The 16,207-nt window shown below is 55.7% G+C and overlaps 1 protein-coding gene across 1 annotated transcript; it reads left to right on the top strand.

The window, feature by feature from the left end:
* Positions 1–24: 24 nt before the first annotated feature.
* NLGN2 (neuroligin 2) lies at positions 25–15,126 on the top strand. Its single transcript, XM_053569808.1, has 8 exons — positions 25–1,422; positions 3,807–4,488; positions 7,564–7,614; positions 9,695–9,844; positions 10,008–10,193; positions 10,312–10,504; positions 10,867–11,463; positions 12,236–15,126. The coding sequence occupies exons 2-8, from the start codon at positions 4,032–4,034 to the stop codon at positions 13,107–13,109; spliced, it is 2,508 nt and encodes an 835-aa protein (XP_053425783.1). The 5' UTR covers positions 25–1,422; positions 3,807–4,031; the 3' UTR covers positions 13,110–15,126.
* The last annotated feature ends 1,081 nt before the right edge of the window (positions 15,127–16,207 follow it).

Below are 16,207 nucleotides of genomic sequence, written 5' to 3'. Positions count from 1 at the left end.
AGGCTCACAGGTGCCCAATCCAGACCGTTTTCATTTCAGCGTTCAGGTCTCCACCCGCGTACTGGCGTCTTTGTAAAACCGCTACGGAGTGGTGAAGACATCTGGCGGGCGGAGAAACCAGAACCAATTAGAAGCAAAGGAGCGAAGGAGTAGGGGGCGGGTTTGAAGGCGGGACTAGAGGATTTGCGTCACGGATTGGCCCACTTTCCAAGTTGATCGCCCCTTCGAACCCTCCCCCTCATCTCCGGCCAATTTCCAGAGATCGTGGTCCCCACACCAAGTTCCGCCTCTTTACCCCACAAGCTCCTCCCGTTCTGTTTCAAACCAGACCTACACCCCCAAAGAGGAGGCCCCCTTTGGATACCCAAGCCCCACCCACCTACATCAAACCCCGCCCACTAGAAGATGGTTCCTCCTCCATGCCAAAAGGTTCCTCCTTCTCTGTATAATGCCCCACCCCTTATCGTTCGACCCTTACCCCCTCAAATCACTTGAGCCCCGAGGTCGAGAGATGGAGGTGGATATCTACACCCTGCCCTGGCCTGCTATGTCCTTCGGTCCATCTGTCCACTCCCACCCTCTTCCAATGTCTTCAATTCCCCCACACTCTGGAGGGCGGGCGGGCAGGCGGGTGCGAGCGGGGGGTGTGCGCCGCTCTCTCGACAGGGGGCGGGGGAGGCGGCCGCGCGGTGACGCGCGGGGCTGCTGCGGCTGCTCCGCCGGCGGATCATCACTCTCGGGCTGGGATGGACGCGGGGCGGGCGGGCCCTGGCGCGCGGAGCCAGGAGTCCGGGCCTCCCGGCTTCTGAGCATCCCTCGAAGCCTACCCAACCCCCGCCTTCCCTCCTAAGAACCGCACCGACCCCAGCCCCGGGGCTCTGGACACGGCTCCCGCCCTTCTCAGAGTCCCCGGACCTCCCCCTCCCTCCCGCCCTCGGGATCGACTAGATTCCCTCCCCCTCCCCGAGGAATCCGGCTGGATCCCTGCCCCTGCACCGCGGATCCTGCGCTCCCGGGCCCCTGGGGATTGCCGTGGACTCCTTCTCCAGCACCTGATCCTTTAGGATCCTCCGCCTGGACCGCCCCTGGTCCCTCGAAACCAGCCCACAGAGCCAGTGGATCCCCAATCCAGTCCTGTCTTGTTGCACCCTCTTTGCTCTACTATCCCCACTGCGGGGTTCCCTGTTCTCGGGCTCACCCAACCCCATTCCCTAGCTCTCCTTCTCCCAGGGATCGACTGGATCCCGGCCCCGCCCCCCCGGGGCTGGGGCGATCCCCCTCCCCCGCCGGGTGAGGCGCTGCGGGCCGGGGCTGGGCCTGTGGGGCCGCGGGGGCTCAAAGGCCACCGCCCCCCTCCCGAAGGCTGTCCGCCCCCTCCTCGGAGCCCTGGATGGAGGCACCACGGCCCCAGGGCTGAGCCAGGTAGGAGCTAAGCCGGGCAGGGTGGAGGGGGCTGAGGGCGGTCCACTGGGGTCTCCCTCTCCTTATCTCCCTCCCTGCGCCTGGTTTCCCCCAGCCTGCTCTGTCTGCGTGTCTCCGCCTAGGGATGCTCTCGCCGTGTCTCTGCGTCTTGGTCTCTTTGTCTCTGCCTCTCTCCAGTCCATGAATGATCCTTTGAATGGGCCCACAGACCCCGTGTGTTCCCATCTCCCCTCCCCCTCCTTTTCCCCTTCCCGGCCAAGCCATTTTCACCACTGCAGGAAGGGGGGGGGGGCTGCGGCCTGAGCCCCCGTCCCTCAACTCTCCTCGGCTGGGGGAGTCAGGCCTGGGCTAGAATGGAGAGAGCAAGGCAGAGGGATGGGGAGGAGGAGGGAGCAAGATGTGGCAGACAGAAATGAGGAGAGAAAATGGGGGAAACAGAGACAGGGAAAAGACCAGGGGAGAAAGAGAGAGCATGAGCAAGCTTGCAGGAGAAATTTGGGGAAGGTATTTGGAGGACAGTAGCAAGAGATGAGAAAACCAAGGAGAGAGATGAAGACAGAGATGTAAAAGGACCAAGGGACGAGAGACTGAAGGCAAGAGCTGGAGCAAGCTGGAAAAGACCCAGGAAAGATGTTCTGAGGGAGAGCTACAGATAGGAGAGAGATGGGGGGCCTCCAGTAATAAGAAAGGAGGGAGAGAAGCTGGTGGATGGAGAGGAGGCCAGGGGCCCACAGTCCCCTAAGGGACAGTGGGTGACAGGGGCAGGCCATGATGGGGAGAGAAGGGCAGCAAGGCTGTGGTAGCTGAGGCCAGCCTATGTTAGGAAGAGGAGACCCTGGGGGAGCTAGCTCCAAGCCCCTTTCAGGTGATAGGGGAACAAGAGCTTGGAGCAACCTGAAGAGGGGGAGGGCATGGCTGGGTGTGTGTGGTAAGGATCCCTGTGTCCTCATCTCTGGAATAAATTGACACCTGCAGAGAGCCACCCGCGGGCTGGCGCCTGGCTCTGAAAATCCCGCGTCAGCAAACAGCTCTGGCGGCTGGTGGGGGTTGGGGGGGGCTTGCTGAAATGACCTGGGTACCTGCCCCCTTCAGTCTGATCTCTTCCCTTTTACTGCTCCTGCTGTCCTGAGCATCCAGGCATCACAGCAACAATTGTGGGGGCTGGCAAGGGGAAGGGGAGGTGAATGGATGGGATGGGATGGAACAGGATGAGAAGAAAGCTGAGAGTTGTCCCCAGGACATGGGTCAAAGTGCTATGGAAAGAAGAGGTGTCTGAGGTCTAAGGCTGTCTAAGATTGTGGGAGGAGGCAGTCAGTGGGCTCATGTGGTGCCTCCCCAAGCCCGCCTTAGCTCCTGTTCTCCCTAGCCAGAGGCCTTGTCTCTAGGGCTAGGCTCTGATTGGCCAACTAGAGGGAAAAAGGCAGGTCTTTTAGGTCCTTGATGCACCCCATCTTCCCCTTCCCTCAAGATATATACTTCTTCCTCTAGGCTAAGCTTGGGGAAAACTCTAGCACTCTGATTCATGCCTCTCCCCTCCCCCTCATTCCTTGAATGGACCCCACAACCAAGTCAGCCCCTTCCCCTCTTCCTCCAGACCCCCCCTCCAGGGTTAAAGCTGCAGCCCGTTGCCGAGGTAACATTGTGGGGCAGCATCCCGTCTCCTGGCAACCGGCTGCAGGATCACACATCTGTCCCGGGATTTGCCCCTCCAGCATCCCCTCCCTACTCTAACACTGGCCTCAAGGCACCTCAACTTCTGAGGAAAGAAATAGAGAGGACCTAGGAAGAGAGGGGGTCCCAGCTGCATGAATCCTTAGAGAATTGTGTGTTTAAGAGGGGAGGTTTTGGGCTTGTATAGTCCCAAAGAAGGCCTGAATCTGGCCTGGGGTAGGAGTTCAGTGCCATGAAATTACAGCTCAGGAATAATTAACACATATCCATTTCCTGCTAATTACCAATACTTGGTTATTTTTATTTTATCTTCCTTGTCTATCTTATTCCCTCCCAGGGAGGGGGAAACTGGGACTCCTGAGTCCCTGAGGAGAACCTGTTGGGAGGCACAGAGCAGCTGGAAGGGGCATACTGGGTCTTCCTCCCTCTCCTCTGACTGTCCAGGACATTTGCCACATCTTGACCCCCACCCCCAGCCTGGGTCCCTGCTGAGGGGAGGAGGGGTGCTGGACTCAGAGGGGGGAAGTGCCAGGGGGCCTGTGGGTGGAAGAAGGGGCCACTTGGTTTGAATTCCAAGTCACTAACCACTTGTCTCTTGTTTCCCCATTCCTTTCTGTCTGCCCCATCCAATTTCCCTTCCCTTCTTCCACCTCTCCTCTGTATTTTTCTGTCTGTCTGTATCTTGCCTCCCTGTCCCGCTCTGTCTCCTGCAGGTCGGGCCTGCCTTCACCTGCTCCCACCTCTTTCCCCTTCCCCACCCCTTGCCACCTCCATGGAGAGGAACAGACCCTTTCTCTGTCCAGTCTAACCTAGGACCCTCCCCACCCCCCTCCTCCCCTCCTCCCTCCTGGGGCGAGGGGGGCCTCCCCCCCTCTCCCCCCCTTCTCTCTCTCTCCGAGGGGGGGGTCCCGGGGAGGGAGGGGGGGTCCCCGATCAGCATGTGGCTCCTGGCGCTGTGTCTGGTGGGGCTGGCGGGGGCTCAACGGGGGGGAGGGGGTCCAGGCGGCGGCGCCCCGGGCAGCCCTGGCCTGGGCCTCAGCAGCCTCGGGGAGGAGCGCTTCCCAGTGGTGAACACGGCCTACGGGCGAGTGCGCGGTGTGCGGCGCGAGCTCAACAACGAGATCCTGGGCCCGGTTGTGCAGTTCTTGGGCGTGCCCTACGCCACGCCGCCCCTGGGCGCCCGCCGCTTCCAGCCGCCTGAGGCACCAGCCTCTTGGCCCGGCGTGCGCAACGCCACCACCCTGCCGCCCGCCTGCCCGCAGAACCTGCACGGGGCGCTGCCCGCCATCATGCTGCCTGTGTGGTTCACCGACAACTTGGAGGCGGCCGCCACCTATGTGCAGAACCAGAGCGAGGACTGCCTGTACCTCAATCTCTACGTGCCCACCGAGGACGGTAAGGGCACAGGCACATAGTCGGGCACTCCGTGGACACAGCCCACAGATGCACACACAGACCCTCAGGCACTGGCATGGCTCAGGGCTGGACCTTTGTGGGAGGCAGTGTTTGCGGGCAGCCTCTCCTGCCTTCTAAGGATCACAAAAGGTGCCTGCCAGGCAGTCCCAGGCTCACATCCCACAGACAGACACTCCAGAAATTCTTTGTACCCACAGAGAGCCATTGTAAGGGTATAAGCACAGGACTAGGTTTATCCACATTGTCCTCAAAGAGGCACACACAGAGTCAGCCAGAGAATCTCATCGTGGCTACACTGCCCAGACACCCACTCGGACCCCACTTCCGCCTCCAGGCCTGGGCTTGTCTCTGCCAGAATGCTCACTTTAGTGTAGGTTCTTCCTCTCTCCCAGGACAGCATCCATCCATCACATCACATCTAGAGCCCCACACTGAGCTGGGCGCCCTTGGCAGAGATTGTCACACCCTCCTCCATGATATTATGTCTTTTGACCCCTGTATACCCATGAAGATTCAGGAAAACTCCTAACTAAGGGGCCCTCCATTCACAGCACAGCCCACCCATCCCCATCTTCCCTTGTGCTCTGCTGTTCTTGTTAATGATCCTCTGTTCACTACAATCTGCTCATACCCCCCAGCATGGTCCCACTGGATAATTCTCCACAGCCAACCTCAGTACACCAAGATTGATCAGAATACTTTCTAGCATGCACCACAGAGGATTAAGATGGGTTCCAGCTGTCCCAGAGACCAGCCTCACAAACAGCCCCACATTACCCCTCTGACACCCATCTCACCACTCCAAAACAAGCCAGCACCTCCAGAGAGACTGCTGCTATAACATCCCCCCTTCCAGCAACCTTACACATAGGCCTGGTACTCAGGACCCCTTAATGTACCCCTTACACACTCAACGCCGCCACATCATGTACTCAGGTCCCACAATAGACTGTGAACCCCAACTACTCAACTCAGATCAGATACCTAGCCAGCCTACACACTGACCATGTGTACTAACACCCTCACATGGCCCTTGCCCCTAGCACTTCTCTGAAATAGTGTACCCTGTCATCCACACAGACCGACTCTCTCTGGTGTCCTTGGATATAGATCATGTGCCCTAGAAACACCCACACAAACACCTTATACCCCAATAACACTGCACCTGGACCTTGTGATCCAAGAGGCCACTCACATCATGGTCCCCCACACCCTCAATGCTTCTCAAACATTTTTGCCCCAACTCCTACCTGGAGATCATTTGCAACATACTGCAGCGTGATAATACATCCCATCCCTGCAGAGACTGTAATCCCCCAGAACCATGTTCCCTACCCCAACACACTCTACCCATTCTTCCCCAAAGCCCAACGCCCTCCACATAAGGACCACCCACTCCACATTCCTCTGCCCTCTCTTGGGTCACCTGCCCTGGTGTCCTACCCACGAGTTATTCACCCCAGTACCTCCACACACACTGTCCATTTCAATGTTCCCCATTTCCACACTTACACATAGGCTGTCCACTTATCTTACCACCCCACACCCCTGGTATGAAACATCCTCCAATACTTCCCACCAAAGGACTGTCCCCTGCCCCCACACCACCCAGGCCCACACCTTCTGTATTTTTAACCATCACTTCTTGTAGACCTACTTGGGGCCTGACACATCCAGGTGATCTCACTGAATCTTCACACCAGCTCTGGGAGGAAAAGGTTGACTCACGCGCATGCCACAAACACACACACACACACACTCTTCATATTCTTATGGGTACACATGCCCTGATGACTTCATCCCCATCCCCATCTTCTCACAAGGCAGTCCTGTTCCCAGTGGGTAGCCAGTTAGGAAAACCCTTCCAGAGCTGGCCTGGACCTTATGGACCCATCCTTCCCAGTACTGGTCCCATACCATTGAGGAAAATCCCGCCAGCCTGGGGGGCCTCCAAGACCTCTGGGTTTCTGCTCTGCCCTGACCAATCTCCCAATCTGAAATGACCCTGGAGCTAGTCTCTGGCCCTAATCTAGGGCCTCTTCCTGTCCCTGAAGCTGGGCACTCTTTGTGCCACCCAGTGCCTCCTGGCACCTTATGTGTCAGGCTGGCTCAGGGCACTGTGTTTTCTGTTTCCTATTTATGGACTGAACCCCCGGGGGGGAGGGAAGCTTTTTGGCAGTGGAGCAAGGGCGGGAAGATGGGAGTGGCTGGTGGCCTTGGTGGGAAGTTCACCATTTTGGGGGGAGGAAAGGAAGTCTGGGTAAGGGGTGAGGTTGGGGGAGAGTGGAGAGATGAATTGGAGTGGAGGGCAAGACCTGATGACCCCTGTCCCTGCTTTGCCTACACTGGGGAGCTGGAGGAAGAAGCCAGGCCTGTGAGTGAGGATAGAAGAGAAGTACTGGTGGGTGAGACTGGGTAGGGAGCAGGCAGACTTAGCTGACCTACCCACAGCCTCCCGAGTGGGGAGTAGAGGGTTTCTGGGACTGAAGTATGGGGGCAGGCTGGCCCCCAAACCCGTGATGCCTGCTGCCTTCTGGAGTGGTCCAGAGGAAAGCAGAGTCCTTTCTGCTGCACCCTGTCCTCCCTGTGTCCCGGGTGGGGTAACAGGCAGGTGCTTGGCTGGGTGGCAAGCTGGCCTTGGTCTTCTGGGGCTCCAGGGCAGGCTTCCCCTCCCCTCCCACCTGCTTCTAACACCATTTCATTTCCAGCAATTAGCAAACACACCCACAAGCCAAATCCTTTCCAGACAAGTCAATATCTCTTAAGACAGGCCTCAGCCCACTCAGGCACCCCACCCCCCCAAAACCAGCCTTTTCTTTGGGGCATGACTTTTTCTGGGGTGGGGAACAAAATTGGGTTGTAGAAACGTTTTTCTCTTTTCTTGATTTCTTTTTCTTGCAAACAAATTTTGCTTTTTTTGGCTTATTTTTTCTGCCTTCCCCACCCTCCCCTTTTCTGCTTTCTCTCCTCCCCTCCCCATCCACCACCTCCCCCGACCCCCATCTTTCCCCACAAAATTGTCCTTTTTTCTCTGTTTTGTGTTCCCGGTCTTAGGTCCGCTCACAAAAAAACGTGACGAGGCGACGCTCAATCCGCCAGACACAGGTAGATTTAAAAATCCCGCTGCTGCATGTGGTTGCTTATAAGAGGACGTTCATGGCCCTGCCCCTAACTAAATGTCCCCACAGCCCTCAAGGCCCCTTAGTTGTTCTCCCAACTAAAAACGAAAAAGAAAAGAAAAGAAAAATTTTTAACAATTGGAAAACAAAATTATGAAAACTTCAAACAAAATTTGAACAATGTTGGACCCATTAGAAAACCTGTGAAAAAAATCTAAATCTGGTGAAAATAAGGTGAAAAAAGAAAAAACTGGAATGTCAGAAAAAAGCCAAAGAATTGCATAAAATGTTTAGTGTTTGAAAGAAATTTGGACGGTTTTGAAACTTGTGGAATATAACATTTGAAAAAATAATTTGAATTTGGAGCAAAATGACATTTGAAAAAAATTTATAAGGTGGCAAATTGATGACACAATCGAGACATCAGAAACCTGCTGCAATTTCCAAAAGCCTGTCAGACGCAGAAAACGCAAACATTTGACACGAATTAAAGAATTTGGAAATTTTTGAAAACAGGGCCCAATATCTTGAAGTTTCACACAAAATTTTGAAAAAAAAATGCAAAGAATTTTTTTCTTTTTTTCTTTTTTTCCAAAATGGATCTTTTTGTTTTTTCTTTTCTTGTTGAATCTGCCCCGAGAGCTTCTTGCTTTTTTTGGTTGTTGTTTTTTTCTTTCTTTCTTCTTTCTTGATCCTGTTTTTGTTGTTGGTTTTGAATTCTTGTTGCCCCAGCCCCTCTTCCTGCCTCCTTCCCTTTCTGACCACCCCCCACCCCAACACTGGGAGAGGGGTGGGGCGAGGGTGGGGAAGAACTGAGGACATTTAGGATAGGACCTTGGAGGGAGGGAGATTTCAGCCTAAAACTGCTGAAAAGTCACTTGAGGTTCAAGAACAAATGAACAGAAGAATGGGATTTGGGGAGGACATAGGGTGCTGCCCACCTAGGAGCTCTGGCTGATGCAGCCAGGAGCATGGAAGCTATGGAGGTCTAAGAGACAGGAGACAGGTTGGGGGTCAAGGGGGCTGTCTAGTGACCTTCAGGTTGACCTTCTGGCAGGAGGAAAGTTTCTACCAGGATGAGGGAGATGAGCAGAGTTGGGACCAGGTGTGTAGGGAGGCCCAGGCCTGACTTTTGCTGAGTGTCCAGGCTAGTCAGAGATGACAGGTGTAAAGAAAGGAGGCCAGGGGTGACCCCCAGCTCTGGCACTATGGTCAGATCATGAGAGAGCTGCTGGGGAGAGTACATAGTCTTGGGACCCTGGAAGCCCTCTCAGATTCCCACCTTCTTCTGGAATTAGTCACCCCTCAGCCTGATCTGGAGTGTTTTAAGGGCCAACTGCATGTGGCGGTGATTAGGGGATCCTTTTGGGACATAGCAAGAGAGGGGTCCAGTGCAGAACCCAGGGTTCGGGCCAGTTTTCAGGGGTTCAAGTCTAGAGAGCATCCTGACTTCACTAAGCAGGCTCTTTCCCACCCTGCCTCCTGCCACAGTAATTAGGCTGGGGGTTGCCATGGTGACTAGGGAGGTGACCTAGAAAGGAATTAGGGCGGGGAGGAGACCAAGCCCCCAGGGACCCTAGGTCTGGCACCCCCTCACCCACAGACCAGGGTACCATGTGGAGCAGAAGCCTAAAGGCCTGAGTCAAGAGGAGATGCCAGGACCATCCCAGCATCTCTAGCTCTAGTTCTATCCTCAGGAGCTTGCTCTTCCCAGGAGCAGGAAGATTTGCTGTGTGTGTGTGTGGGAGGGGCTTCTTTGGATCCAGCAGGTGCCCTGAGGAAGGCCGCCTTCCACCCCCAGCCTCTGTTTGGTTTCTTGGAAGGTCTGCCCAGCATTCAGCGAAGTGCTGTGGGGCAGTCTGGCAGGGGATGCTGGAGGGACCTTCTGCCAGGGCTAGCTGGGGAGGGAGGAGGGGAATCCGGTCTTGCCCCCCCAGGGATGGGAGTGACATGTCCCCAGAGCTCCAGGCTGATCTTCAGCAGGCCTGGAAGCTGGGCTGCTTCCGGTCTGACTGTGTCCTTGTCCCTGACCCCCTGGACCACCTGCACATCCCTTCCCCATGCAGATATCCGTGACTCTGGGAAGAAGCCTGTGATGTTGTTTCTACACGGCGGCTCCTACATGGAGGGCACCGGGAACATGTTTGATGGTTCAGTCCTGGCCGCTTATGGCAACGTCATCGTAGCTACACTCAACTACCGTCTTGGGGTGCTTGGTGAGGGTGGGCAGCCAACTCTGGAGGGTGGAATCTGGGAGGTGGGCCTGATGAGCAGGGTTCCTCCAAACCCAGTGGAATGGGGTCAGGGCTGGACTGGGCTGCCCAGAAAGGGGACAAGGACACTGTGACACCTTCAAGGAGCCCCTTCTTCTGTCCCCAGGTTTTCTCAGCACCGGAGACCAGGCTGCAAAAGGCAACTATGGGCTCCTAGACCAGATTCAGGCCCTGCGCTGGCTCAGTGAAAACATTGCCCACTTTGGGGGTGACCCTGAGCGCATCACCATATTTGGGTCTGGGGCAGGAGCCTCCTGTGTCAACCTTCTGATCCTTTCTCACCATTCAGAAGGTACCAGCAGTGTCCCCTGACTGCCCTGTCCTTCCCTCTTCCTACAATCCTAACCCTGCCAGCTCCCCTTTCTCTTTCTGGATAATACAGCCTGCCTGATATCTGCCTGTCCCACCAGGGCTGTTCCAGAAGGCCATTGCCCAGAGTGGCACAGCAATTTCTAGCTGGTCTGTCAACTACCAGCCGCTCAAGTACATGCGGCTGCTGGCAGCCAAGGTAGGCTGTGACCGGGAGGACAGTGCTGAAGCTGTGGAGTGTCTGCGCCGGAAGCCTTCCCGGGAGCTGGTGGACCAAGATGTGCAGCCCGCCCGGTATGGGGGTGGGAGGGGCCCACATCCAGGCCTTTACTCTCTTTGCTGGTTTCTAAGGAGGTCGAGGTGAAAGGTGCCTTTGGGTGTCCCACTTGGCGGGATAGGAGGGCTTCAGGCCCCTCTAGTGCCCTCCTCTTGGAAGCTTTCCTTCACTGGAGGATCTTGGACAGAGCAAATGAGCACAGGGTGCCATCAAGTGCTCCAAGAAGACATATGGAAGGGCCAAGTGCCCTCACGGGAGGCTTTCTAGTAGGGGAGAAGGGTCTTCCAGGCAGAGGGAAGCACCTGCATGTGAGCTTAGCTGGCCATGGGCTGAGAGGAGGCAGGTGAGCAGGTGATGAGACCTGCCCCCTTCTCCCTAGCTACCATATCGCCTTTGGACCTGTGGTGGACGGTGATGTAGTCCCTGATGACCCTGAGATCCTCATGCAGCAAGGAGAATTCCTCAACTACGACATGCTCATTGGGGTCAACCAGGGAGAGGGCCTCAAGTTTGTGGAGGACTCTGCAGAGAGTGAGGACGGCGTGTCTGCCAGTGCCTTTGACTTCACTGTCTCCAACTTTGTGGACAACCTATATGGCTACCCTGAAGGCAAGGATGTGCTGCGGGAGACCATCAAGTTTATGTACACGGACTGGGCTGACCGGGACAATGGCGAGATGCGGCGTAAAACCCTACTGGCTCTCTTTACTGACCACCAGTGGGTGGCCCCAGCTGTGGCCACTGCCAAGCTGCATGCTGACTACCAATCCCCTGTCTACTTTTACACCTTCTACCACCACTGCCAGGCTGAGGGCCGGCCGGAGTGGGCGGATGCGGCACATGGGGATGAGCTTCCCTATGTTTTTGGGGTGCCCATGGTGGGTGCCACTGACCTCTTTCCCTGCAACTTCTCCAAGAATGATGTCATGCTCAGCGCCGTAGTCATGACCTACTGGACCAACTTTGCCAAGACTGGGTGAGGGCCAGAGGGGCTGGGTGGGGCTGGGTGGGGCTGGGGCACCCTCCCTCCTTCATGTGGCCATCAGTCCTTCATTAAGACACTTGCTGAGTCACCTGCGAAACACCTTCTCTGTACCAGGCACTGAACTGAGTGTTAGAGATTTAGCAATGTTAGAGGGGTCCCTGTCCGTTTTGGGGGTGGGCTTACGTAGTACCTTTGGTTTGGTGTCCGTATCTCCTTCCTCCCTTGCCTTCCCACTCCCCTACCCCCACATAGTGTTCTGCTACTCTTTCTGATTACTTGGCAGTGTGTCTGAGTATGTTTAAGAGTTTGTGTCTTTCTATTTCTTTATTTCTGTCTCTGTCTCTCTTGAAATCCATTGATATCTCTCCCCTCCCCTCTGCTGTCTGATCTGTTTATTTTTCATTGCCTCTGACTGCTGGCTGGTTTCACCCTGGCTACCTCTGGTTTCCATGTATCTTTGTCTCTCTGTTCCTTTCTCTCTGTCTCACTCAGCCTCAGCTTCTGCCTTTCCCTCGCTATCTCTTTGTCCCCATTTCTGATTGTCTCTGGCAGTCTGTCTCCATCCCTATTTGTCTCTCTGTCCCTGTCCATGGAAGATTCTCTGTCTCTTTGTACCCATCTCTGCCTTTCTACCTCTATGACTTTTTCTGTGACTTTCTTGTTGTCTCCTTGTCTCTCCAAATCTTTGTCTCCCTCCCCATTGCCACCCACCCTCCTTCAGAGCCTTGCCCTCACTCCTTTTCCTACGCTCCTGTGCCCACAGCGACCCTAACCAGCCGGTGCCACAGGATACCAAGTTCATCCACACTAAGCCCAACCGCTTTGAGGAGGTGGTGTGGAGCAAGTTCAACAGCAAGGAGAAGCAGTACCTACACATCGGCTTGAAGCCACGCGTGCGTGACAACTACCGCGCCAACAAGGTGGCCTTCTGGCTGGAGCTCGTGCCCCACCTGCACAACCTGCACACAGAGCTCTTCACCACTACCACGCGCCTGCCACCTTATGCCACTCGCTGGCCACCTCGCCCACCCCCTGGTGCCCCAGGCACGCGCCGGCCCCCACCGCCTGCCACCCTGCCACCTGAGCCCGAGCTTGAGCCAGGCCCAAGGGCCTATGACCGTTTTCCTGGGGACTCACGGGACTACTCCACGGAGCTTAGCGTCACTGTGGCCGTGGGGGCCTCCCTCCTCTTCCTCAACATCCTGGCCTTTGCTGCCCTTTACTACAAGCGGGACCGGCGGCAGGAGCTGCGATGCAGGCGACTTAGCCCACCTGGTGGCTCAGGCTCTGGTGTGCCTGGTGGGGGCCCCCTGCTCCCTGCCACTGGCCGAGAGCTGCCACCAGAGGAGGAGCTGGTGTCATTGCAGCTGAAGCGGGGTGGTGGTGTCGGGGCAGACCCAGCTGAAGCCCTGCGCCCTGCCTGCCCGCCCGACTATACCCTGGCCCTGCGCCGGGCACCGGACGATGTGCCTCTCTTGGCCCCCGGGGCCCTGACCCTGCTGCCCAGTGGCCTGGGGCCACCACCACCACCACCGCCCCCCTCTCTCCATCCCTTTGGGCCCTTCCCCCCTCCTCCCCCAACTACTTCCAGCCACAACAACACGCTACCCCACCCCCACTCCACTACTCGGGTATAGGGGGCAGCTTGGGGAGGTCTTCCTCCCCAGCCCTCCCTCGCCCAGCCACACTGAAGGCAGGGAGGAGGACTTGGCAACAGGCTTTTCTCCTGTGGAGTTGTCACACATCTTCAAGCAGCATTAAGGTGGACATGGGATTTCTTACTGGGATGTATGTTTTTCCCATGCAGAGAGGCTCACTCATTCTCTTCTCTGGACCTGGGCCTTTGAACAAATGGGGGGTGTTTTTTCCCCTCCATTGGGACACCAGTCTTCAGTGTGTGGAAATGTGGAAGTATTTTCCCACGTGGAGGTGTGCTTTCTCATGAGGGGGTGTGTTTTCCCATGTGCAGGGTGAGGTTTTTTTTTGCCGCCCTGGACACATGTTGGCCCCCTCAAAGAATTTCTGTGGGGATTTGTACCCCAGAATCCTGTTCCTTCATGCCTTCTTCCTCCTCCTCCTTCCTCCCTCCCCCTGGAGACCCTGGAAGTGGTGTGTTCACATACAGTAACCCTTGGCCACCAGTTGACACAGGGTGGTGCCTGGGAATCATCGAGGAAATCATAGCCACCCTCGCCCCTGCCCTGCTTCCCACCCTAGCAAGCATGTCTTTCCCCATGGCACAAGTCAGATGAAGCACCTTCTCCCAGGAAGGACCTCATAGGGATAGACACAGATTTCCTGCTGAGGTGGAAGAAGGAGATCTGTGCATCCCAGTGCTGCCTGGAAACTTATTTTCCCACAGTCCAGGACACATTTCTCCAAGTAGAAACATGTTCTTGCATGTGGATATGTGTTTTCCCAGGCAGAGGGTCCCTCTCTCCCCAGGACTCCCTGCATCTCCCAGGGCTCAGGCCTCACTCAATTCCTCCCTACACAGCAGGTGGGAACAGCCTTGGATTGACAGGATATTGACAGCTATGGGTACAAACCCTGAGGAAGGGCTCAGTCCTCTCTGCCCCAGAGATGCTGAGTTGGAGAAGGGGGAGTGTGGCACATGCCACCCACAGAGGCCATGCATGTTTGACCAAAGCCCTCATCAGGATCTGAGGACAGCCCTTCCCTAAGTCCTGAGATCATTGTTCATCCGTGCCAAACTGGGTAGGTGGGTTTGAGGGGGAAAGACCCCCCCCAAATGTGCCAAGGATTCCCCAGTCCTAAACTGGGAAATGGGGAGGGAGTATGGCAACGAGGGGGTTCCCACCTGTGTCTCTTCTCTCCTAACTGGGTCATGCCCCCTCTCTGCCTCAGTTCCCCATTCCCCTCCATCTCTGTCCCTCTTTGAAGCTGTCTCCATCTCAGTGTCGGACCAGCCTTCTCCCCTCAGCTGCCTGCCCCCCCAGTTTTGACCTGTCTCCCTTGGCTGAAGGGAAGAGAAGGAGCAGTGGAGGGACGGCAGCAGGAGAAAAGTCTCACCAGACAGGCTGGAGAAAATGAAGTCAACTGTGCCAAGGAACAGATGGCGGGGGAGACAGGAATTTTGAAAGGAAATGTGTGAGGTGACTGCCCAGAGGTCCCTGGGTGCAAGCCTCTGGGGAAAAGAGTGATGTCAGAAAGGGTTTTAAGGGACACCAGTAGAGGCAGGGAGGATTCTCTGTTGGCATGTTGTGGGATGTTAGTGCCAAACTTAAATAGGAGGTGGGCTGCTATCTTCCACTGGCACCCAAATCCAATATCCCTGGTCTTGAGTCCCCAGAACATTGCCTCCTGATTGTCCCTTCTCCTCCTACCTCCATCCATGGAAACTTAGTTCTTTTCTGAACCTTTCCCCTGCCTGGTCTAGCTCCTCTCCAGCCATGACCTCCAAATGCTAGAGACCTGGGTCCTGAACCCTGTAGAGAGATGCCCCCAGAATAGGGGCATGGGAGGGGGTCTGGGGGACCCCATGATTCAGCCACGGACTCCAATGCCCAGCCCCTCTCCCCTAAACAATCCTGACAGTCCATGTCTTTACCCCCAACCCTTTGCGGCTCTGTACACATTTTTAAACCTGGCAAAAGATGAAGAGAATATTGTAAATATAAAAGTTTAACTGTTGGTTGTGCCTGCTATGTTGGGGGCATGTGGTTCTGAAGAAACAAGCCTTGGGTAAGTGATTGCATGAAGGGGGGGTCCTGACCCCAGCCTTTCTTTTCAAGAAGTCTGAGGCTGTCTTTTCAAGGAGGTGCTGGGGTAAGGCTGGGGCTAGGTGGAGAGTTAAGATCAAGACTCATGTCTAGGCCAGGCCAGGCCAGGCGCAGTGGCTTACACCTGCAATCCAAGCACTCTGGGAAGTCAAGGCAGGTGGATCTCCTGAGCTTAGGAGTTCAAGACCAGCCTGAGCAAGACTAAGACCCTGTCTCTACTAAAAATAGAAAAATTAGCTGTGCATTCTGGCAGGTGCCTGTAGTTCCAGCTACTCAGGAAGGTGAAGCAGGAGAATCATTTGAGTCCAGGAGTTTGAGGATACTGTGAGTTAGGCTGACACCATGGCACACTAGCCGGAACAACAGAGTGAGACTGTCTCAAAAAAAAAAGAAGAGGGCGGCGCCTGTGGCTCAATGGGTAGGGTGCTGGCCCCATATACCAAGGGTGGCCGGGTTCAAACCCAGCCCTGGCCAAACTGCAACAAAAAAATAGCCAGGCATTGTGGCAGGCGCCTGTAGTCCCAGCTACTTGGGAGGCTAAGGCAAGAGAATCACCGAAGCCCAGGAGTTGGAGGTTGCGGTGAGCCGTGTGACACCATGGCACCCTACCGAGGGCAATAAAGTGAGACTGTCTCTACAAAAAAAAAAAGTAGAAAAAAATTAACCAGGTGTCATGGCAAATGCCTATAGTACTAGCTGCACAGGAGGCTGAGGCAGGAGGATCACTTGTGCCCAGGAATCTGAGGTTGCTATGAGCTAGGCTGATGCTATAGGCCTTAGCCTAGCCAACAGAGTGAGACTCTCAAAAATGAGCAAATAAAAACTCATGTCTATGCAGAGACCAGAGCCCATTGTAGTTCTAGAAGAAGGACAGGGGCTGATGGGGCAGAGGCCAAATAGACGAGAGGGCCAGTGGGCCAGTCCACATGGCTGGCTATAGGAGAAGCATATGGATGAAGGGTTTGGTCGCCGCCAAGGCCTGGGCTCAGACT

This window comes from Nycticebus coucang, chromosome 18, assembly GCF_027406575.1.
Source record: "Nycticebus coucang isolate mNycCou1 chromosome 18, mNycCou1.pri, whole genome shotgun sequence".
NCBI classification, from domain to species: Eukaryota; Metazoa; Chordata; class Mammalia; order Primates; family Lorisidae; genus Nycticebus; species Nycticebus coucang.
This window is presented reverse-complemented; position numbering and strand designations above follow the sequence as displayed.